The 22,184-nt window shown below is 42.7% G+C and overlaps 4 protein-coding genes across 5 annotated transcripts; 1 reads left to right on the top strand and 3 right to left on the bottom strand.

The window, feature by feature from the left end:
* Positions 1-642: 642 nt before the first annotated feature.
* Positions 643-4,287, top strand: LOC9649143 (WD repeat-containing protein 49). Of its 2 annotated transcripts, none has more exons than XM_024681608.1 (20): positions 643-710; positions 767-847; positions 899-959; positions 1,008-1,120; positions 1,172-1,408; positions 1,464-1,572; positions 1,627-1,800; positions 1,860-2,050; positions 2,101-2,233; positions 2,279-2,353; positions 2,410-2,541; positions 2,593-2,703; positions 2,751-2,819; positions 2,870-2,935; positions 2,989-3,120; positions 3,170-3,231; positions 3,287-3,562; positions 3,623-3,734; positions 3,792-3,920; positions 3,974-4,287. In XM_024681608.1, exons 2-20 carry the CDS (start codon positions 777-779, stop codon positions 4,124-4,126), a joined length of 2,406 nt encoding a protein of 801 aa, XP_024537376.1. In that variant the 5' UTR covers positions 643-710; positions 767-776; the 3' UTR covers positions 4,127-4,287. The 2 variants fall into 2 exon arrangements, with proteins under 2 accessions (XP_024537376.1, XP_024537375.1); XM_024681607.1 differs by having other exon boundaries at positions 702-719.
* LOC9649517 (mitochondrial outer membrane protein porin of 36 kDa) lies at positions 4,180-5,694 on the bottom strand. Its single transcript, XM_002976485.2, has 6 exons — positions 5,470-5,694; positions 5,333-5,400; positions 5,156-5,266; positions 5,017-5,103; positions 4,738-4,946; positions 4,180-4,608 (listed from the first exon to the last, which is right to left on the bottom strand). Exons 1-6 carry the CDS (start codon positions 5,522-5,524, stop codon positions 4,302-4,304), a joined length of 837 nt encoding a protein of 278 aa, XP_002976531.1. The 5' UTR covers positions 5,525-5,694; the 3' UTR covers positions 4,180-4,301.
* A 76-nt stretch (positions 5,695-5,770) lies between these two features.
* LOC112348605 (aspartyl protease AED3-like) lies at positions 5,771-6,685 on the bottom strand. The gene has a single exon (XM_024681445.1). It carries the CDS (start codon positions 6,683-6,685, stop codon positions 5,771-5,773), a length of 915 nt encoding a protein of 304 aa, XP_024537213.1.
* Positions 6,686-7,324: 639 nt separating this feature from the next.
* Positions 7,325-8,392, bottom strand: LOC112348604 (aspartyl protease family protein At5g10770-like). Its single transcript, XM_024681444.1, has 2 exons — positions 7,976-8,392; positions 7,325-7,624 (listed from the first exon to the last, which is right to left on the bottom strand). Exons 1-2 carry the CDS (start codon positions 8,390-8,392, stop codon positions 7,325-7,327), a joined length of 717 nt encoding a protein of 238 aa, XP_024537212.1.
* Between the last annotated feature and the right edge of the window lie 13,792 nt (positions 8,393-22,184).

The raw sequence follows: 22,184 nt of genomic DNA, 5'->3' as shown, positions 1-22,184 counted from the left end.
GCTTTTGATAAAGCCACGCGTGAAGAACTTGACAGAGTTGGGCTTATAACTTTCCGAATTACTATCGAGTAACAAATGCTTGTCTTGCAGGCAAATTTCATCAAAACGTGCAAGAACATCAAGGACGTGGCTTCTGAGCTGAGGTTCGTTGTGACTTCTCGTAAGTGCTTTGTAACAAAGCGTGCATTTGTGTGTCAGTGAAAAGGAAATGGAACATTTTTTCATGAAGGTCGATGTGAACAGCAAGGGCGTTGTAGATTTTGATGATTTTACAAGCTACATTCTTCAGCAACAGGTACTGGTTTCTTAGAAACCGCGTCTCTCGCTAAAACAAACTCTGCTTTCTCAGCTAGCAAAAGAAGATGAGCCGGGTGCGGACTTTGCAACGTATGTGAAGATGAAACCTTCTAGCAAGAAAGGAGCAACAAAAATGGAGGATGAGTCCGATTCTGAGGAATCTGATGAAGAGGACGAAGTCATAGCAGAAAGGCCAGTTATGAAAAGCTTCAAAGCTTGTAACACGACTGTGGAGCGTCCTTCTCATATCATTGAAAAGGTTGGCATGTATCATAGTTTTACGCTACTAACAGCAGACATCGTGCAGATTATTCTTTTATCTCACATACAAACATATGTTACAGCAACACAAGACGGAATGCTTAAATTGTGGCATGGAGACTCTCTGAAGTTGTTACGAACACAAAAGAATGGTGGTGGAGGTACATGTCCCCACGAGTGCTTCTTCCCTGATGAAATTCCACTATAGAAGTTGAAATATGGCAGCGTGGATCACTGACATTGTCGCCATGGCTCAACAACCTCTGGCGGTGTTTGCAATGGATAGAAGGTGACTAGATGAAGCAGAAGACGATGCATCTTTGACATCTGGAATATGCAGTGTGACGTTTTATGACACGGGAAGACTTTCGTTTGATGTCCTGGGAAGGATTGAGAACTTGGTAAGTTCTTGTTATCCTTCAAAGGTTTCTAAGTCATTTTCTTGACAGAGAAATGGAGCATTATGTGCTACCTGGGTGAGGACTCCAGAGAATGATAAGCTGCTATATGGAGATGACCGTGGCTACCTTCATGTGTATGATTTCTCTGACGAGTGGGGAGGGTAAGGATTCTGTTTTCTTCGATTTGGAATTGCAGTGTGCGAGTGTTGCAGGGAGATTCCACGCATTGCAGCTGGGGTGACGGAGGAGCTTTTGCCGGGCATGTCTGAAAAGCTACCTTGGAAAATACACAATAACTGGGTTACAAGGATTAAGTATCTATCTCATTCGTCCTCGTTACTGAGCTGCTCCATGGATAGCACACTTCTCATGCTTGATCTAGAAAAACAGAAAAGGAAGTGGTCTGGCAAAGAACACCACCACGGGATATTTGCACTAGATTATTGCAGGTTTGCATCGAACTTCCAAGACTTTCAGTTTTTGCTAAACCTTTTTATTTGACAGGAGTTTTAATTTCATTGTCACTTGCGGGTTGGAAAGAAACGTTAACATATGGAATCCTTTTACAGCAAAGATAATGGGGCAGTTGATCGGGCATCAGTCGCCTGTTGTGGTTTGTGCATTGATGGAAGCTGCCTTGTGTAAACTGACATTGTTTTACATGCAGGACGTCGTTGTAAACGAAGACGATAACCAAATCGTAAGTGTAGCAACCGACAGCATCATAAAAATTTGGGATATGAGGAGCAATCGGTGTATGCAAACTGTTGTTGACAAGACACTCGATAAATCTGGCGAACCTCCAATAATTTCCAGACTTCTTTATGACAAACGAAGAAGCGTAAGACTTTGCTTTTGCAGTGTCATCATTTTTCTTGCTCATCTTTCCGTTCTTCGCAGGTTCTTTTAGGTGGAGGTACCTCACTGCAAGCATGGCGCAAGCGGCTTGCCAGTGAAACGCGTTCAGGGAAGATATGTGGTTCGGGTTTCAGTAGTACATTTCGCCAGCTCATTGTGGCTGAAATTGAGTCGCTTGTCACTATTTGGAACATTGACGATGGACACCATACTTTCTCATTCTCAGACGGCAAGTATGTCTAGAAGATTATGATGCCTTGAAAGATCTAACTATTTTGCACAGGTCGACAAAAATGTCAGCGATGACTGTTGATGCTTCCGGCCGAAGACTTTTGATTGGGGGACAGGACGGAACTCTGAGAATGTGGAACTTCAACAATGGCCAGTGTCTAAAGGAGTACTGCGGGTTTGGTCAGGTCAGTACATGTCATTTTCAGAGCTTTAATACTATCTTCCTACAGGATGAAATCACCTGTGTTGTGTGCCTGGCGGAAGGAAGGAGCAAGTATGTTGCTGCCGGTGGATGGAATGGAAGGGTGAGGCTTGTTTCTTTTGAACTTCTAGCCTGTTATATCCAACAGAACATTTTCAGGTTTGCATATGGCACGACGGTCTGAAAGAGTCAGAGCCCTTGGAACGAGAGATGCACGGTCATACCGATGACATTGTTTGCATGAGCATTTGTCCACCGGGTGGTGTTGCAACTGGTGGTTATGATGGAAAGGTTTGTTGTTCTACTTAAGTTTGATGCTTTTATGACTGGTTTCTCGTCTAGGTGATTGTTTGGAAGCTTGATGGGATGATAAAATGCGTGCTGAATCCACCACCGAACGAGTCTTTTGCGAAATCAAGATCAATCGTCAACATACAGTTTCTTGGTCAGCTGGTACGCCAACAAATTTACGCCAACACATTTTTAGTATATCTGTGCAGGAAAAAGTCTTGGCTGTATTCGTTTCAGATGGATACATCTATTTCTGGCGTGTTCCTGATGCAAGCGTGGTAAGTGAATCAAAATAGCGTTGTGAAGGTGTTGACATCTGATTTTGCAGCTTCATGAGATTCCGACATGCCATATCGGTGCACCAGGTCCAATGTGCTCGGATTCCAAAAACGAAGTAAGTACACAAACGCACGAGGTTACTTTCTAAGATTTTCCCGAACTATGCAGCTTTTGTTCTCCTCGGATATAAAGGGCTACGTGAAATCGTGGTCATTGGCCGCATGCGACTTCCATCAAGCCGAGCGCCCTTTGACGCCTGTTCCGGAGATGTTTTGCTTTCGAGCTCATCATGAAACGATCGTACATCAAATGTTTTTGTCAGATTGAAAACTAACTGTTTCTTGTTCAGGTCTCGATGACATTTATCGAAACGGATAGGATACTTGTTACCGCCTCAACATTTGGCACAAGGCAAGAATTCATACTTAATCTGTTTCGTGAACTAATACGCATGGATCTGGAACAGCCGTCTGTGGACCGAGAAAGGAGTCCGGATTGGACAATTTGGACAGTACGGTGGATGGGATTTATCAAGCCCTGAGCAGTGGATTGGTAGAAAAGCGTATTATGTTTCACAAGACTCGGACAGCTCTGCGAGCTCAAGGCTAAGCTCAAGCGCGGGAAGTCGGTCGAGTTCAAGCAGGGAAAGTAGGGGCAGCTCTCTGTTGACAACATCTGGTGAAACTGAATCCAAAGAAACAACTCCCACAGATTTTCCCGAAGCCAAAGAACCTTCATCAAGGTACTAAGCACGGAGGATCGCAATTCCTTTTAACATTGCTGTTTTATCGTCACATTACAGCGCAATTCAAGCCAAAGCAGCGGCGATTCTAGATGCTGGACCACCACATCTGAGGCTTGATTCATGGTTCGCACCACTTCAAGCGGCTTTCCATCGTCAACTTCCAATAAAGGTTCGTGTTTCACTATAATAACCATTCATATAAACTTACAGGGGAGAATCCATACAGAAAATTGTCCCCTGGGGACCATTGTTGCCGCCAAATCTTCAGCACGTCAAGCAAAAATCTCTGGAAGAAATGACGACTACGGAAAAAAGCACGAGCACAGGAAAACCGAGAAAATCAAAATACCATTCGGTGAGAAAACGTTCTTTGAGTTACACCATAAGCTGAGCGTGTATTTGCTGCAGGATCCTCTACGCTTGTCGCTACCAAACATTCATTTCAACATGCCCAAGGACAAGCTCATGAGCATAATGCGGCGAAGCACTCGAACGACGCCTCGCAGCTCAGAGACGACGAGAAGCATCATGAAGATGTCCATGAAAAAATACCACGCCTGACCTTCCGGGCATTTTCCTTTACTCTTCTGTGCTTTTGAGCGAAACAAACCAGGTGAAGAAGCTTATTATCATTGAACTAACAAAAGATAATTGTCACAGGAACTTATTTTAAGCTGGAAAAATACTTCGATGTTCCGCAAAAATTTTGAATTTACATAAGCGTTAGCGGCCGCGGCTATGGCTTGAGGGAGAGCGCCAGGCCGAGCTTGGCGCTTTTCTCGAGCGCCTTGGTATCCACCTCGCCTGACATCGAGATAACGGACTTGGGCCTCCACTCGTGCTGCACCACGGCCGCGATGCGTCCATGGTTATTCAACCGGGCCTTGATCGTCGTCAGCGCGTCCAGGCCATACATCCCACCGATGGAGAAGGTGTTCGCCTTGGTGGACAGCTTGTGGGATATCTCAGCTCCAACGGTGGTCCTCGTGAACGGGCTCAAGACGTGCGAGTACGAGGCCTTGAGGGTGTCACCCTTGTCAGCTCTGCGGCCACCAAAGAGATCAATGTCAGTCACAGGGACTCGCAGCTATGAAAATCAAGTAACCAGCAAGCTCAGGATTCTAAGTCCATCCAGGATCAAACAGGACAGCTCGAGCTAGAGAAGATCTTACACGACAACCGCGGCCGTAAACTCGGGCTTGTTGATGCCAACTCCAGCGTTGTACTTGGTGAAATTCCCCGACGCAGTGTCAAACGCGGCCTCTCCACCGATGACGACGTCGTTGCTACCAAAGGCACTGGTGCATTCCACCACGGGAGACGAAGCTAGCCCAACGCTGCCAGTAACTCCGGCATACTGGTGGCAGTACTGGAGCTCCATCTGCGAAAAAGGAAGAGGTGAGATAGAGAGAGAGAGAGAGATCAAGTTTTCCATTCTTTGCTCTGCTTGCCTTTCCAGATTTCTGATCCGGAAGACTGAAGTTGAAGATCGCCCTGGTCCCCGGAGCGAGATCATCGACCTTGACAGTGGAGAAGATCTACAAGAAAAAGGAAACATCTTGACATCTCACGAGGTAAGAGCTTCTTCACCTTCGATTGCGTGTCCACTTTCACATCCACCGTGACGTTCTTGCAGACGTAAGTGGTGGTGAAATCTCCATCGAAGACGTCCCCCTTCTTGACGCCGAAAGAGGAGAAAGTCTACAAAGCCACAGTTAAGAACCTCTCTCCTTGAATCCCAGCCGAGAAAAGATCTCTTCCTCTTACCAGCCCAGTGGAGGTCGTGGAGCTCAGACTGAATCGCTGATCGGCCGAGAAATCCTTGTACAGGAGGTCTGCTCGCGCAAAATCAAGAAGAGAGGGTGAGGAAATGCGATTTCACCGCGAGTAGCAGCAGCACTCACCGCTAGTCTTCTTGCCGACATCCGACCAGAAACCGGGCCCCTTCTTTCCAGCCATCGCGAGCGGACGAGCAGCAGCGCCTAAAACCCCAGGGCACACACAAAAACGCAAAAACTAGGGCGGCGCTGTGGATTAAACACCGTTGATGGGACGCATCGACGGTCCACAGTCTCCGGGCTCATGTTAGGGTTTTTGAGAATGTTCTAGGCATATTCGATTTTTATGAATCTCACGTTTTCCAATCCAACGGCCGCGATTATGTTAGGGCTGTTCTTACAAAAATCTTCTAGGCATATTCGTATTTTAAATATTAGATGCTTGCACTTGTTTGCTTGGGAAACCACTTTTTAGACTGTGAGCAACTAACATCAGCCAGAGTGGTTTCCTGGAAAACACTGCTGAGGAAGTATTGACATCCACCACCATGGTGGTGTTACAACCTTGAGCTCCAAATCCATACCTCATTTGCTCCAAGTCATATTCCACCGTCAAGTCGAGCTGCTGGTACGTCCCTATGACATTCAGGTTCAGTCCAACACTCTCAGACTTCCCGATTGCCATGCAAATGGTATTGTTCACGTTGCCTGAATCATCAAGCAAAAACCATGTTGGCACTTCGACTCCAGCACCGCCCAAAAAGTGGTAAGTGAGGGTTGCCGGTGGAGGAAAGTCGCTGTTTGCCGAGATGTTGTAGCAAAGCTCCACGCCAAGACCGTCTGCGGTGCTGTTTGACACTTCCACCAGATTGGTGGTGTAGTTTTTTATTGCTTGTACCAGCTGAGTGTAGAAATCCGACGCCAAGTAGCTCAAAAAGGTGGTGGTGTCAATGACTGTTCCACCGGTTCCATTGGAAAGAAATCCCCGAATTGGAACTTGAAACTTGTTATTGTCGATAGAAATGGTCGATAAGTTGATGAAGTATAGCTCGGCCGCTTGTGGGTTTGTGATCATGGGGGTGTAGGCCATGGATGAAGAAATGGAGGCGTTCCTGAGCTTGTAGTTCCCGATTACAAGCTTTCCACGGAAAGTATCCGAGGGCAAACAGTAGATAAACTTGCTCCTGTACCCCAACGCGCTCAATTGCCCCATGAATGACACGTTACCCTTGTCAAAACCCACGAAACCAGACGTATCGAGGAGTTCGAGCAGCCCCCCACTGTCGCGGCCACAACCCAAGGACAAGTTGGCCGCCACTTTTTGGTTTCGTACGGAATCCATTGTTGCAATGTCGCTGACCAAGTCACCAGCCGAGGAGAAGTTAGTGGCGTACGATGTGTTGTACGAGCAAAAGGAGGATGGTCCACAGCTCGTAGAAACAGCACTGAATGCCGAGCACGATGGAGAACCGCATGGAAGCTTGGTGTGAGAAGTTGACAAACCTGGCTGAAAGAGAGATGCGGTGGTGCAATTGATTGCACAGGACGAGGAGCATGCCACCCAAGAAACCCGGAGTCCACCGCGAGAGTGAAGTTGAGCGGCTGGGGCGGAGTTCCCAGGCTGAGATCCATGGCGAAGTTGAGTGCACCATCGAGAAAGAAGCTGGCTTCCAAGGCTTGGCTGCTTTTTCGAGAAGAGGGCAAAAACAGGTTAGTGTTGACAATTGGAGTCCTATTGGGCGGGAAGAAACCAACACCACGGTTACGATATGGAATCCTTGCACGCTGTCCTTGAATGCATCCTGCAAAAGTTACCAACAAGAGTACAATTGCTACACGAGATCCTCATTTGGAAATAAGCAAATTGCAAAGGCAAAGGAGCTATATATCTCGAGTTTACAAATCAATCCAGACTGAATTTTCTATGTTGACGCGGTTTGTATAGTAAACTTGACAACATAAAGTTTTGAAGGTGTCTTACTTAAACAAGCAGGAGATACGTCAGGAGAGGAAGAAAAGAAAACGCTTGAGTTGTAGAAGATTTCCACACGAAGACGTATGTAAAACCAGAAGAAGTGTCAAGGTTCATACATCCTGCAGTTCCAAATCCAATCTCCTGCTTTTCCAGATCAAACTCCACTGTCACATCCAGCTGCTGGTAGGTTCCTATAACATTCAGTGAGAACCCCACCTTCTGTGAGTCTCCAACAGCCAAGCACACAGTAGCATTTTCAGCAACATCGTCTAGCAGAAACCATGTCCGAAATTCAACCGGTGTGCCCTGCGAGAATGCCTTGCACCGGAAAAGTCAAGTGTCGCTGATACTTACGGATCTCAAGCTGATGTAATACAACGCAATGGAATTTGATTTATCATTGGAGTGTAAGAAAGAGAGGAGTTTGATGATATCTTATAGTTGCCGAGCACGATTTTGCCGCTCAACGTATCAGATGAAACACAGTAGATAAACTTGCTTGTATAGTGTCCGATGAATGACTTGTTTGTCTTTGCACATCCCACCAGGTCTGATGTATTGCGAATCCCCAGCAATCTCGTGCTTTCTCGACCACATCCAAGTGACATTCTGAGGCTTTTATTGCACTGTAATTTTACGTGGAGTTTTCATGGTTACAACATCACTAGCCATCTCACCAGCTGACGAGTATTTGGGGCTGTAAGAAACATTATATAAGCAAGTCGTGAAACCCACGGCTGAAGATCCGCAAGCGTTTGTCGAGAAATCAGGGGATGTCGAGCAGAAAGGAGAGGTGCAAGGAATTCTAGTGTAAGATGTGGATGATGCCCATGAAAAGAGGGGTTCGTTTGTGGAAACATTGCAATCGATGCAAGGAGAGCACGCAGCCCAGAAGAATTCCGAGTTAAGTGCCATGGTGAAGTTGTGCTGCACGGGAGGAGTTCCCAAATTGAGATTCATGGCGAAGTTGAGGCCGTTACCTACATAGAAACTCATCTCTAGGCCTTCGTCTTCTCTCAAGAATTCGGTGGAGTTGGCTGGAGTTCGTCTTCGCTTCCAGGCGGCAACTCCCATCTCGATTCCCTTTTCTATCGCAACTTCCAAGACCGAGCTTGCAATAACATTGGCAAACCTTAACAGACCAACGCCTCTCCATGGAGGATTGGATTGAGGCAAGATTGGGAAAGACTAGATTGAGAAACTCTGTGATATATATTTAATGACATAATAAACGAGTTTTCATAAACATCATCCTTTTTGTAAAAGAGAAGACCTCGGTTTAACGGATTGATATGGACACTTTAAATTATTTCTGTTTACCTTTTACGAATATAAAACGGGCATAGCATGACAAAACCTAGATAGCTATGGCGAGGGCAAAGAAGACAGCCACTGCACCAAAGGTAGCCAAGTCACAGAGAAACAAAAAGAATGGCTGGATTGAGCCAAAGGTTACAGTATCTAGTGAAAAGGCCTTGTCCTCATCTCTGGTTAACAGGGACAATGAGATTGTTGGCAAGAAGAAGACTGACTATTTCGTGCTAGTCTCGAATCCATGGTCGGTGCTTAGAACAAACACCGATATGGATAGCAAGAAACAAGCGTCAGTGGCTCATGGAGTGATCATCAAAAAGGACAAGCCAAAGTCAGCAGCGCCACCATCGGAGAACGGCGAGCTTGATCATGCCAATTTGAAGAGACAGAAGAAGCGCTCTAAGAAATCATCAAGTGCTGCCCTGGAGAACAAGGATGAATCTGATGCCAGGAAAATCGAATTGGAACGTGAGGAAGTGGTCGAAAAAACGCCCTTGAAAGAAGAAAGAGTGGTCGATCAGAGCTCGGGACTGTTGATCGTAGTGACTCTTTTAGTTATTGCTATCTTGTTCTTCATGCTAATGTGAAACAAACATACCATGGTTTTCCTTTTGGTTTGATAACAAGTACATCCAACGGCCACGATTGCTTTAGGGTTCTTCGAATAATCTTTTGGTCGTCGCCGCTGCCGCTACCGTCTTCCACTAAACGCATAAACGAATTCTAGGTCGATTCGATCGGGTCTAGGGAAATTTTGATCGCGCATGCGGCCGGTTTCTCCCTTTGCGCATCCAAATCGAGCGAAATTGCGGACTTGACACTTTGCGTCTAGCTAGAGCCAAGGGAATCGTGCGGACAAGCTCATCGAGATGTAAAGGGCGGTGTGGATGCCCGTGCTTTTTAGAATGTGCCAGGCTTTTATGAATCACAGGTCTATCATATTGGCATATTCGATTTGTTCACTGAGAAACCACTTTTTAGATTGTGAGCAGTACCACAAGCCAGACTGGTTTCTTGCAAAACTCTGCCAAGGAAGTAGTAACCATGGTGGTGTTGCAACCTTGGGCTCCAAATCAAACCTCATTTGCTCCAAGTCATATTCCACCGTCAAGTCTAGCTGCTGGGATGTACCTATGACATTCAGGTACAGTCCAACGCTCTCAGACATCCCGATTGCCATGCAAATGGTATTGTTCATGTTGTCTGAATCATCAAAGAAAACCATGTTGGCATTTCGATTCGAACACCGGCATTGCCCAAGAAGTGATAAGAGGGGCTGTTTGTTAGGCACCAGGTTAGGATAATAGGATAAGGAAAGGGCCTTACAATCAAGTGATCACCCTTTTAATCAGTTGGTTTAGGGTGTAAGGGATAAGATCCTAACAATAGTATTGGAGCCCAATTCGATTTTCGTGACTGACGAGTGGGGCAGGAATATTTTGAAGGAATATTCAACATGGTGGATCTAGAGGGAGAACCAAAGTTTGGTAGACCCTTAGAGAAGGACCATGGTGACCGGAGGATGGCCTAAGTATGATCGTGGACGATTATTCCCTGACGAGGGGGAGGATTGTTAGGCACTAGGTCAGGATAATAGGATAATGAAAGGGCCCTACAATCAAGTGATCACCCCTCCACTGGAAAGAAGTCCCCGAATTTGACTTGAAACTTGTTATTGTCAATAGAAATGGTAGCTCGGCTGCTTGTGGGTTTGTGAACATGGGGCCATGGACGAAGAAATGGAGGTGTTCCTGAGCTTGTAGTTACCAATTACAAGCTTCCCACGGAAAGTATTCGAGGGCAAACAGTAAATAAACTTGCTCCTGTATCCCAATGCGCTCAATTGCCCTATGAATGACATGTTACTATTGTCAAAACCCACAAAACCAGACGTGTTGAGGAGTTCGAGCAGCCCCCCACTGTCGCGGCCACAACCGAAGGACAAGTTGGCCGCCACCTTTTGGTTTCGTACGGAATCCATTGTTGCAATGTCGCTGACCAAGTCATCAGCCGAGGAGAAGTTTATGCCGTACGATGTGTTGTACGAGCAAGAGGAGGATGGTCCACAGCTCGTGGAAACGGCACTGAATGCCGAGCAACCGAACGGAATCTTGGTGTGAGAAGTTGACAAACCTGGATGGAAGAGAGATGTGGTGGTGCAATTGATTGCACAGGACGAGGAGCATGCCACCCAAGAATACCCGTAGTCCACCGTGAGAGTAAATTTGAGCGGCTGAGGCGAAATTCCCAGGCTGAGATTCATGGTGAAGTTGAGTGCACCATCGAGAAAGAAGCTGGCTTCCAAGGCTTGGCTGCTTCTTCGAGAAGAGGGGAAAAACAGGTTAGTGTTGACAATTGGCGCCCTGTTGGGTGGGAGTCCTCCTTGTATGCATCCTGCAAAAGTTACCAACAAGAGCACAATTGCTACACAGCTCAGGCCTTGTGGATCTCGAGGCAAGCAGCCAGTAGTGAGACCCAAGCAACACTCTCAGGTTTGAAGGGCATGCTGTGGATGAGCTCCTCAGCTTTGTCCAGCTCTTTGGCCCTTGCAAATGCATCAACAAACCCACAGTAGTGTTCTCCCATGAGCTCAACTCCATAATCTGGAAGTAGTCCTAAGAGATCTTCACCACCCGAGTGGCAGCACGCCGCAAGCACACTCGTAAAGACAATGTGATTGGGCATTATGCTCTCCTGGATGGTCCTATGGAAGGTTTCCAAGGCCTCGGTTACATGCCCGGTGGAAGCATACATGGCCACCACTGCAGTCCATGAGACCAAGTCTCACTCTGGCATTTTCTCGAACCAAACTCGAGCTTCCATGAGGAGTCCCTTGCGAGTGAAACCTGCCACCATTGCCATTCAGGCGATCCCATCACGCTCTTCGATCGCTGTAGGGGCTCATCACTTCTTGGAAGTGCGTTCCAGAGATAGGCCGAGAGGAGTGCTTGCTGTCTTGCTATTGTAAGGCATTCAATCGAAAATAAACTTTGCATTTTCAAGATGGTTTCTAGAGGCAAGCATATGGATCATTGTTGTCCAAGAGATCTCGTCACGGTGAGCCATCTTTTGGAAAGAATCTAGTGCCTCGTCCAAATGCCCATTCGCGGCATATCCGCAAACCATGGAGTTCCAAGCCACGACGCGCATCGCATCATCCGTTGGATGATGGGGACGTCCGAGGTTCAAGTCCTGGCAGGTTCTAGCTTCCAGCCACGAATTTTTCATGGCACGCGGCGAGAACTCATCCCCCATCGTGCAGCCGCACTCCAAATGCCGGAGGCAATCGCAATCAGGCGCGCTCGTCAACGACATAATTAATTTCCATCTTTTCTTGTGGCTTGGATGGATTTCTCTTGCTGCGAGTTCAGCAAGTTATCCGATGAATGACTTGTTTGTCTTTGCAAATCCCACCAGGCCTGATGTATTGAGAATTCAAAGAAGCTATATATCTCGAGTTTACAAATCAATCCAGACTGAATTTTCTATGTTGACGCGGTTTGTATAGTAAACTTGACAACATAAAGTTTTGAAGGTGTCTTACTTAAACAAGCAGGAGATATGTCAGGAGAGGAAGAAAAGAAAACGCTTGAGTTGTAGAAGATTTCCACACGAAGACGTATGGAAAACCAGAAGAAGTGTCAAGGTTCATGCTGACATTGCATCTTGCTGTTCCAAATCCAATCTCCTGCTCTCCAACAGCCAAGCACACAGTAGCATTTTCAGCATCATCATCTAGCAGAAACCATGTCCGAAATTCAATCTGTGTGCGAGTTTGTGGTGGTGGTGTGTCACCGTTTACAGAAACATTGTAACAAATATCATTGCTGAGCAGTGCTGCAGTTTCGTTGCTCGATACTTTAGTAAGGTTGGAGTTGAGGTTTTGTATGGCTTGCACAAGAGGGGCGTAGGAATCTGGTGTGAAATAGCTGAATGCAAACATGGAATCAATGATCTTTCCTCCAGTTCCATTTGCAAGAATGCCTTGCACCGGAAAAGTCACCATAGCAAGATTAGATGGTGAATGTCACAAGGCTGGCAGTGGCACACCAATTCTGGCGGATTCCACACCAATTCTGGCGGATTCGAGATCATTGTCTGCTGTCCACTCACGTTTGGTGCGAAACAATGCTGCCAACAGAGATACTTAAATTACTGCCATATGTCAATCTAGAGTTTCATTTAGAGCTACTGGTTTACTATAAAGCTGATCAAGTTCAGAGTTGAGAATCAGAAGATGGTCTCATTAATCACTATATTCCTGTTAATTTCTTTAATACCAAGCATAATTGGGGTAATTTAAAATGCAATTAATGTTTTTCTAGTTTTCTAATTTTTTTAATGCAGTGTTTATATGGTATAAGTATTAAAACAGCATGTGTAGACAATGCTGGAACTGATGCAAATATAAAATTACAATTTCTTACTTTCTTTGGAAAATTTCTTGAATTTAAAAATCTTGATAACAAAAACAGAGATGATTTTGAAAGATGTACACTTTCAACATTTTCAGATTTAGAAACAACATGTTTGGAAGAATTTGATGTAATTTGTGAAATGATTTTATCACATGATAATTCTGGTGGTAAACCTGGATGGTATCCAGAATGGGTTGAAATTATCCCACCTTTATCAGATGATCCTGATAAATATGTCACATCTAGAAAATTTTATGTTAATGCATGGCTTGAAGGTGGTAGTCTTTCATTTACAGCAAAAATATGCTAAAGTGATTTGAAAAAAAGAGAGAGTAAAACTTAATCAATAAATTAAACAACATATATTTAAATGAATACAGAGTTAATAAAATATTAGATATTAACTTGTTAACTTATTATTAAATACTTGTAAAAATGTTTTTAAATTAAATCAATATAATTTAAAATTAAAATTAAATGCTAGGAGGGTGAAAGACATAGTAAATCTAAGTGATAAGATGTTTTCTACTATGTATCTGCTTTGGCAAAGTTACAATTTTAATTGCATAGAATTTGCTACCATTTATATTCAAGGAACACATAATCATACTTATGTTATATCATTATGATTTATTAGTTGGTAAAGATAAACTAACATTGTAATTTATAGAAGAAGTATTTACCTTGCAAAATAGTTGTTTGTTTATATTTTACTTCATGTTATATATATTAGATAAAAATTAAAGATGATATATTATAGACTAAATATAAGGTGAACAATATTTTTTTTGAAACTGTTTCAAGTTTCTAATGTAAGCATTGATAGTTATATAGTTGTTTGAATAAAAATAAACCACATTCTAAAATAATTGCTTAAAATGCATTTGCTGATATTTATCCCCTTTGACGGGGAATAGTTGTTGATAGTAAATTGATGCAAGTTATTAGTTATGCATGGCAATCTATGGTTTAGAGTATTCATTATATAAAGCTTATATTTTTGAGAGAAAGCAATGAGTTGTGTACTTCAAAAAAAAATTAATGATTAGGTTGTTCTAAGCTTTTGAGTTTAGACTTCTTGGGAAGTCATTTAGCCTAGTATTACTCAAACCCAAAGACACTTAACCCCAAGTATCCCAAAACCCTTAATCAATTAAAAAACAAGATATAGTGTTATTTATGGGCCCTTTTCCCTTTATATTTAAATTTATAAATCATCTTTCAAGTTGTTCTTTTTAGTTATTTATAATTTTTTATACATTCTATATAATTTATAGAGTAATTTTTAATTTTTAAAAAAATTGTAATGTCAATTAAATAATATCAATCCAAGTGTTTTTATTTTGCATAGCCTTATTATAGGTATGTTTATAAAGGTAAGTGTTTTTATATGATTGTTTGTTATATTCTACATTAATTTGATTTTCATCACTATTTTTAATAGGGCTAAGGGCCATTTGAGTACTATTCAAACCCAAGGACGCTTAACTCCAAGTATCCCAAGACCCTTAACCAATTGGAAAAAGGGGTGCACTCTTATTCATGGGCCCTTTCCCTCTATATTTGAACCCCATGGACCGTCTCTCGAGTCATTCCCTTTGGTTGCTTACATAAGTTAGGAATGTTGTGACCAACACTTTGTCAAGATCTTGTTGGACTTGTGCATGCACTTGTTTCTGCCACCCTTGATAATGCTCTTCACTTGGCACAACGTTATAAGACATTGCCTCTTCCACTTCTTGCTGCCCATCCTTCAGCTCCCCTTCCTATGGGTGATGGTCCAATTCTAATGGAAGTTGATGCTGATGTTGCTCAAGTCCAAGGACAAGGGCGAGGACATGGTCTTGGTCGTGATATTCGCTACTGGGCATGTGATGAAGATGGTCATACTTATCGGCGTTGTCAGTGTTTTCCGGATTGGCGACCTCCGTTTCTTAGGTGGAGACCTTAGTATCAGCAACGTCCTGTTGGTGCTACTGTAGTGGAAGGTTTGGACTCTAAGATGCATCCGAGAAATAAGGAGTCGCACGAGTAATAGAGGGATCTTGCGTGAATAAGTTAGTGACCCTTCCATCTTTCTTTCGGGAGTATCATTAAAGGGTTCATTCGGCACCGGTTCATCCAGTGTTTACTTTCCAAGCTTGTTTTTATAACAAGAGGTCTCCTATAATTCTCTCCATGTTGGTTGATACAGGTTCAAGTTTATTTTCTATTGCTTGACCTGTTGCCACACGTTGTCGTCTACACTTGCATCGTGCGGCAGAACCAGTTTTCATTCTTTATGGTAACGGCCGTACACATGTATGTGCATGGGATGAGGCAGACCTCGTTGTGCTTGTGGGCAATCTCGAGCTTGAGTTGCAGTTATTACAGGTGGTGCTGAGTCAAGCTTTTGACCTTATTCTTGGTGTATAAATTGGTTGCAGCGCAATCATGCCAAGTGTGACTTTGAGGCTTCTCCCCCTTGTCTTATACTTCTTTATATTTCATCTATTCTTCTCACTTTTGTACTTCTTCGTCCCTCTATTTCTACCTTTGCTTCCATTACTTTTGTTCCCCCACTATTTCCTCCTACGTTTTCGTCTTGTTTTGCTCTTCCCTTTTCTGATCCCTCCGACAGTCTTTGTGTTGCAGCGGTTGACCAGCTCATGAAGGAGTATTCTGATCTCTTTGAATTTGACCTATCGTCTGGGGCCAAGATTGCCACACGTCATCCGATTCCAACCGGGGATGCTTGTCCAATCAAGGTTCTTGTTCGTCGTCGGTCACCCAAGGAGATCAAGATTTTACGTGCAAATGTCAAGGAGATGTTGGAGAAGGGTGTTATTCAGAAGTTGTAGAGTCCTTGGGCATGTGAACCTCATCTTGTGATGAAGCCTGACAAGAGTATTCGTTTTTGCATCGATTATCATCCATTAAACAAAGTGACGATCCCAGATGTGTACCCTTTTCCTCACACTGTTAATCTCTTGGATCATTTGGGGCTGTAGCGCACTTTATCTCTCTCCCCTTAAGCCAACTAAAAAAGGGGCAATTGCTTGATGAGAGAGCCTTTAGTGGGTATTTTATCCCCATTTATCCTCCAAGGTTCCAAAAATCCACGGTGACAGTATATCCAAATTTCATCCCATGATCACATGCGCTACGCTCACCCCCCCTTCAGAGATGTCAATATCCTTATTGACTATTGATTACTAAGCCAATCTATTATTAGTTGCTTTGCGACTAGTGATTGCTTATAAACTTTGTTGAGGACTGTTGACACTTGCTTTGCTTGATGATGATGTAGCAGTGATAGACTTGCTTTATCGGATGGTGTTGCAGAGGATCGTATTGTTAGACTTACATGGGTTTTCCATGTTAGCATATCGATTCTACCTCTATCGATATCATTTGGATACATTTAGTCTATAGTGTTGGATTTCATGGTGTCTTGGATGCGGTGATTCACTCCTTGAGGAAGTGTTACCTGTAACTGAGTTTTGCTAAAGGATTGGTCTCGGATACTGAGTAAAGTATCTTCACCCTTGGTTAGCTTAATTGTTAGGGAGTTTTGGGTGGTGATTCACTTTTGCTTCCTTTTATCTTTGTTATGATGTTGATAGCATTGAAGTGATGCCTTATCGTTGATTTTGTTGATGTTGAGGTTCAAGTAAAATGATATATAATCCTTAGGATTGATATTGAATTTCATTAGTCTCAATGAAGATAATGTTGATGATTTGGCTATAGCTTTGTGTTATTAGCATTTGTGCATTTGCTAATTAGCAACTGTATTGATATTCAAATGAACTAAGTGGCAAGTTTGAGTTAGTTGTGTTCTAAATGAGATTATTTAGTAGGGGTTGAGCTTTGAGCTTTTCCTTGAAAAGTAATTTAGTCATGGATAACACTAGCTTTATGAGAGGAAGAGTTAGTGATTAATATTAAAATATTTGAGTCCTTATTAGATTTAAGTTAGGGATATATCGATCATTGATGAATTTTCTTGTGCTTATTGTGAAGTGAGTTACGTTTTGTTGGATGGATTCATGGAGGATCAGTTAAATGATCACTTGTTGAGCATAACTTTGTTGTGCTTCACTTTTGAATTGATGCAGACATGCTTTTCATTAGCTTTAGCATTATGAAGTTTAGCTTATGGATGTGTTGAGGAGGATATTATGGATTGTGCCATGATTTCTTCTTTAGCATTGAAGTTAGTTTATGTGAAACTTGTGATCATTGTTAGGCAAGCTTTAACTATAGGCTTCTTCGAGCTTTTGGTTCTTTGAGTTTTATGCTTGTTGTTCCATTTGTTAAAAGTTGTTGAGAAAGGCATTTTGGCTCCTAGTTTCGATGTTGAAGTTAGTATTTGCATCTAGCAATCATTGGTGATTATTGATTATCATCTAGGATAATTGATTATCCTTGTCAAAGGTTTTGCTTGATTATTGTTGATCTAGAATGATTTGCTATTCTTCGGGATGGTGAATTCTTTCTTCGCCAATGATTATGCTTCTCTTTATGCTGGGATGATTGATGGTCTTTCATGATAATTAATTATTCTCTTTGGTGGTTTTTGTTTTTTTGTAATACCATATGTTCTTTGTGGTTTGCTCTAGATTGGTGTTTTGGGTTTGAAACATCAATAGAATGTTGTTGACACTTGATTAAGCAACTTGAGTTCCATGGTGTTGTTGGCTGGGATCTATTTAGATTAACTAGTGCAATAGTTGGTATGGATGAATGTTTGTTAGTCTTACCACATTCATTCTATTCTGTTGATTGTTGCTCAAGTTAGGTTTGATAAATTAGGATGTTATTTCCTTCGGGTAATACATTCGCGAGCATTTTACTTGCCAGTTGAGGATACCTTGTGTTCTTTGAGTTTTTATTCGTAAGTTGTTTAGCACTTTGTCTGCAATCTTTGATAGCTATGTTTTGTCATTAAGTGTTCTTTATGATACATTTACTATTAAATTTTGTTGGATGGTTAATCCTATGATCCTACCCTTAATGATCTTGGTGGTTCCTATACTATAATACTGGTTTATCGGATGATAACTTACTTGGAATACTATTATGTTCTAATATAAGATTTATTCACTGATAATTAAGACTCTAAGATATTATTGTTTATGACTTTGATATTGTCCATCTATTGATCTTTAAATTTGGGCTAGTATAGGAAAACTGGCTTTGGCACATTGTGTGCATGGTGAAATCTTTAGTCATGGGGTAGCTATTGTTGACTAGTCACATAACCCGCCTCTCTGTCGATGTTCCCTATTCCGTTGAAAGGGCGTGATCGTGGAAACAACTCTAACTACTTGTTTATAGTTGTCTATTTAAACCTTACCGACGGGTTTGGTTTCTTTGCTCAGAAGGGTTGGGGCCTTTGGCTTCTCTCTCTATATCCCTACAGGCAGAGGCCTATCACACTTTTGTAAGCTGGGTGACACCCAGAGTAGCAAGGGTGGTTGACTCTGTTGGTTATTTCCTTATTGGCGATGGCCGGAAGGTGTTTGAGTTGGTAGCGCATCTATGTTAGACACAAAGGTTACCCCTAACTCATTTAAGTTGGTGCATTTCTCACATAGTGTGAATACCGTGAACTTTTTCTGGAGTTGTTTCCTTGGCAATATTCTAGACTCAAGTATGCATCGACGAGGGCGTCGATCTTCCCTAGGGGGGGAGAGTGTTGCGAATGTGACTTCGGGTATTGAAAGTTACCTGTCGACCAGTCCTTACGGACACTCTTTTCTTACTGCTACAATGGTAAGAGGTTGATATTGTTGGAGCCATTATTAATCTTCGCCTAAGCTAGTTGAGAAACTAGTCTTCGCATGTGCACTTGACCAAATGAGCATAAGGAAGGAATTCCTAAGTGTCTATTTAATCAAGCATACTTGACCTGGTTAGAGAAACTCATTTGTTGACCTGCACTTGCTAGTGTTGGGAACCCCCACAATATTGAGCTTGGTCCCTCAATATCACTAAATGATAGCTTACTGTGTTTGCCAAACACCCTCGCTATCATGCCCTTTGTGTTAGTCTCATTTCGGTCTCAAATACTATTTATGGAAAGTGTCCAGATTTGTTCATTTGGCATATCTACGGAATGTAGAGATTAGCCTAAACACAATAGTGTTCATCTCATGTCCAAATTCGCACTCTAGCACCATTCCATATTTAGTAATTTTCGAGATTGTCCCAGAGACTAACTCTTAATACTAAGGGAGGTTTGGGGTGAAAGCCCAAAGTGTGTGTTCTTCGGAGGGGGGGGGGGGGGGGGGGGGGGTTATAGGGGGTTCCAAATGTATAGTAGAGATAGTGGGTAGGTCGAGTATGGCTGACCAACCTGAGGCATAGTCTAGCTTTTGCTTGCGTGCATGTCCTTGTTCTACGTCCGGCTTGGGTCTAAACCCAAGTTCCACACCATGCTAGCTGGTGGAGTACCCATATCCTTGCGTTAGGCCACTAGTATGCTGAAATAGCACAAGACTCTATTTGGCTTCGTTTTGCATGCTAATCCTGGCATTGGGATGTTGGTTACTCTAGGACTGTTCTAAGTCACTCCAGGCTCTTGTCCCTTTGCTCCTTGAGTTGTATGCTCGGGAGTTGCTTTGTGGTCCAATTCCATCACTCCTTAGCTCCAAGCTTGGGGGTTTGGCACCATTTCTTTGTTCAGTGGCTCAAGGCCTTGAAACTCGGGTCCCACACCACCGTCCTTTGGACGTGTGGCATGTGACATGTGGCACATGAAGGGTTTAGGTTCTGCTTCCATGGTTATTCTATGGTAAATCACCATAGGATAAAGGGTAAAAACCACGTGCGCTATATGGGCGCAGTCGTTAGTTTACCAAACTAGATCTTGCTTCTAGGTATTGGCAAGTACCGATGGCCGAAAAAAATATTCCTAAGACTGCTTTTCGTACATTATTTGGTTTCTACGAGTTCTTGGTGATGCCGTTTGGTTTGAACAATGCTTTAGCAACTTTCCAACGGATGATAGAAAAAGTTCTTTGTGATATGCCAAAAGTGACTACTGACTTCATTGATGATGTCTTGATTCACTCGGAGGGGACATGGGAGGAGCACATTCGTGATATGTGTAAAGTGTTGGATCGGCTACGGGATGTTAGTTTAAAGCTGAAGTAGTCGAAATGTATGTTTGGGTTCAAGAACATGACTTATCTTGGGTACCATATTTCTTGTGAGGGTTTACAAGTTGATCTTGACAAACTTGTGGCTATTCTAAAGTTCCTTACTCCGAAGTGTGTGAATGATGTGCAGTGCTTCCTAGGCAAGGTGCAGTATCTCGGTCGTTTTGTGGATCATCTTTTTGATTGCATTGCACTATTGCGAATGTTGCTGAAGTCATCAACATCATCTTTCATTTGGTCTTCAGATTGTGAGCAGGCGTTTGTGGATCTCAAAGAGCTGTTGACAACTCCTTCAGTTTTGGAATATCCTAACTACACTCGACCTTTTATTTTACACATAGATGCTTTTGATATTGGTCTTGGAGGTGTGTTGATGCAAGAAAGTCCAAGTGTGCCTGATCAATGTCATCCCATTGCATATATAAGCTATACGTTACAATTAGCACAGGTGAACTACTCCATGATAGAAAAGAAGTGTTGAGCGGCAGTTTGGGGTTTCGAAAAACTTCATGCATATCTACATGGTTCTCGGATGTTACTTGAAGGTGACCATGCTGCTGTTACTTCATTATTGAAGTGGAAGAACCTGGTTGGTTATACTGCTCGGTGGGCTTTGAAGCTTCAGATATATGATTTTGATGTTATTCATCGCCTAGGGAGTTCTATGGTTGATGCTGATGCCCTTTCTTGAGCTCCTTTTCCTTCTCCACTCTCTTCTCATGTTTCTGACAAGCCTGTTGTTCTAGCATCTGTGGATTTTCTAGATAAGGATTTTATGCTATCGGCGGTTGTTGTACTTGATGTTTAGTGTCCACAAGGTGCAGAGCAAGATCTACTTTCTCTTAATGAGGTTTGCGAGGCTCAAAAGATTAAGCCATGGATTCGAAGGCTTTGAGATGCGTTTGAGAATCCTATATCACTTGCTGATGACTTGCCTTTCCGGCATTTACATTCTCAATATCACTTTGAAGATGGCCTTCTTTATTTTGTGGGGACAGATCCTGATGATCATTTATAGCTGGTGGTACCTTCTATTTTTATCCCGCAGTTTCTCCATGCCTACCATGATTCTCTTATTCTAGGTGGGCATATGGGACATCATCGTATGACCGAGAAGCTACACAGGTCTTTCTATGGGCTAGAGATGCGACATGATATTATCCGGTATGTGTGTAGCTACATTTGGTGCCAAACTTGTAATAATCCCCTCATGCTGTGGAAGGACGGTTAGAGTCAATTATGCTTTATTTCGTTAAAGTGGGACTTTTCATTATCCCACTTATGGTGTGTGGCCACATGCCATTTTTATAACAACAATAAAAAATTGAAGTTTTAACTTTATAATTTATAAATTAAAAACTTTTCATATGATTTTGTGTTATAATATTGTGAAATATAAAAAAAAAATTTAAAAAACTGATAGAAATATTAATAAATATTAATTAAGTACTAGGAAATGGCATGTGGACACATGCTAATTAATGTCCCACTTTACTGAATAAGTCCCACTTTAACGAAATAAAGCATAATTGCAATTTCCCTTCCGTTTGAGTTAGTGGTGCTTGATCTTATGGGACTTTTTCCATAGTCGATTGCTGGCAATAAGTATGTTATTATTGTTTTTGACTACTTAACTCATTGGGTGGAAGTTAATACTCTTGCTAGCGCCTCTGCAACTACTGTTGGATACTTCCTCCTCAATTAAGTGGTGTTTCAGCATTCTTGTTCAAAGCGGATTATTTCAGATAATGGTCCCACATTTATGGCTGAGGCATTTCATGTTTTGACGTCTCGGTTGGGGATACGCCACACTTTCACGAGTGCTTATCATCCACAATCAGACGGTTTGGTCGAATGGCTCGTTCGGACATTCAAAGGGATGATTGAGAAGTATGTGAACTTTCAGCATTCGGATTGGGATGGTTATTTGTCATCTCTTTAGTATGCCTATGTCACAGAGGTGTAGAGTTCTATTGGTGCTTATGG

This window comes from Selaginella moellendorffii, unplaced genomic scaffold, assembly GCF_000143415.4.
Source record: "Selaginella moellendorffii unplaced genomic scaffold, v1.0 SELMOscaffold_31, whole genome shotgun sequence".
Taxonomy (NCBI): Eukaryota; Viridiplantae; Streptophyta; class Lycopodiopsida; order Selaginellales; family Selaginellaceae; genus Selaginella; species Selaginella moellendorffii.
This window is presented reverse-complemented; position numbering and strand designations above follow the sequence as displayed.

Coding starts and splice junctions, on each gene's coding strand:
- LOC112348605 (XM_024681445.1), bottom strand. CDS start 6,685: ATGGATTCCGTACGAAACCAAAAAGTGGCGGCCAACTTGTCCTTGGGT.
- LOC9649143 (XM_024681608.1), top strand. CDS start 777: ATGGCAGCGTGGATCACTGACATTGTCGCCATGGCTCAACAACCTCTG. Junction 1,573..1,626: donor GGCATCAGTCGCCTGTTGTG/GTTTGTGCATTG, acceptor TTTTACATGCAG/GACGTCGTTGTAAACGAAGA. Junction 2,354..2,409: donor CCGGTGGATGGAATGGAAGG/GTGAGGCTTGTT, acceptor GAACATTTTCAG/GTTTGCATATGGCACGACGG.
- LOC112348604 (XM_024681444.1), bottom strand. CDS start 8,392: ATGGGAGTTGCCGCCTGGAAGCGAAGACGAACTCCAGCCAACTCCACC. Junction 7,625..7,975: donor GTGAGATGGCTAGTGATGTT/GTAACCATGAAA, acceptor GCATTCTCGCAG/GGCACACCGGTTGAATTTCG.
- LOC9649517 (XM_002976485.2), bottom strand. CDS start 5,524: ATGGCTGGAAAGAAGGGGCCCGGTTTCTGGTCGGATGTCGGCAAGAAG. Junction 4,947..5,016: donor CGGATCAGAAATCTGGAAAG/GCAAGCAGAGCA, acceptor CCTTTTTCGCAG/ATGGAGCTCCAGTACTGCCA. Junction 4,609..4,737: donor TTTACGGCCGCGGTTGTCGT/GTAAGATCTTCT, acceptor TGGTGGCCGCAG/AGCTGACAAGGGTGACACCC.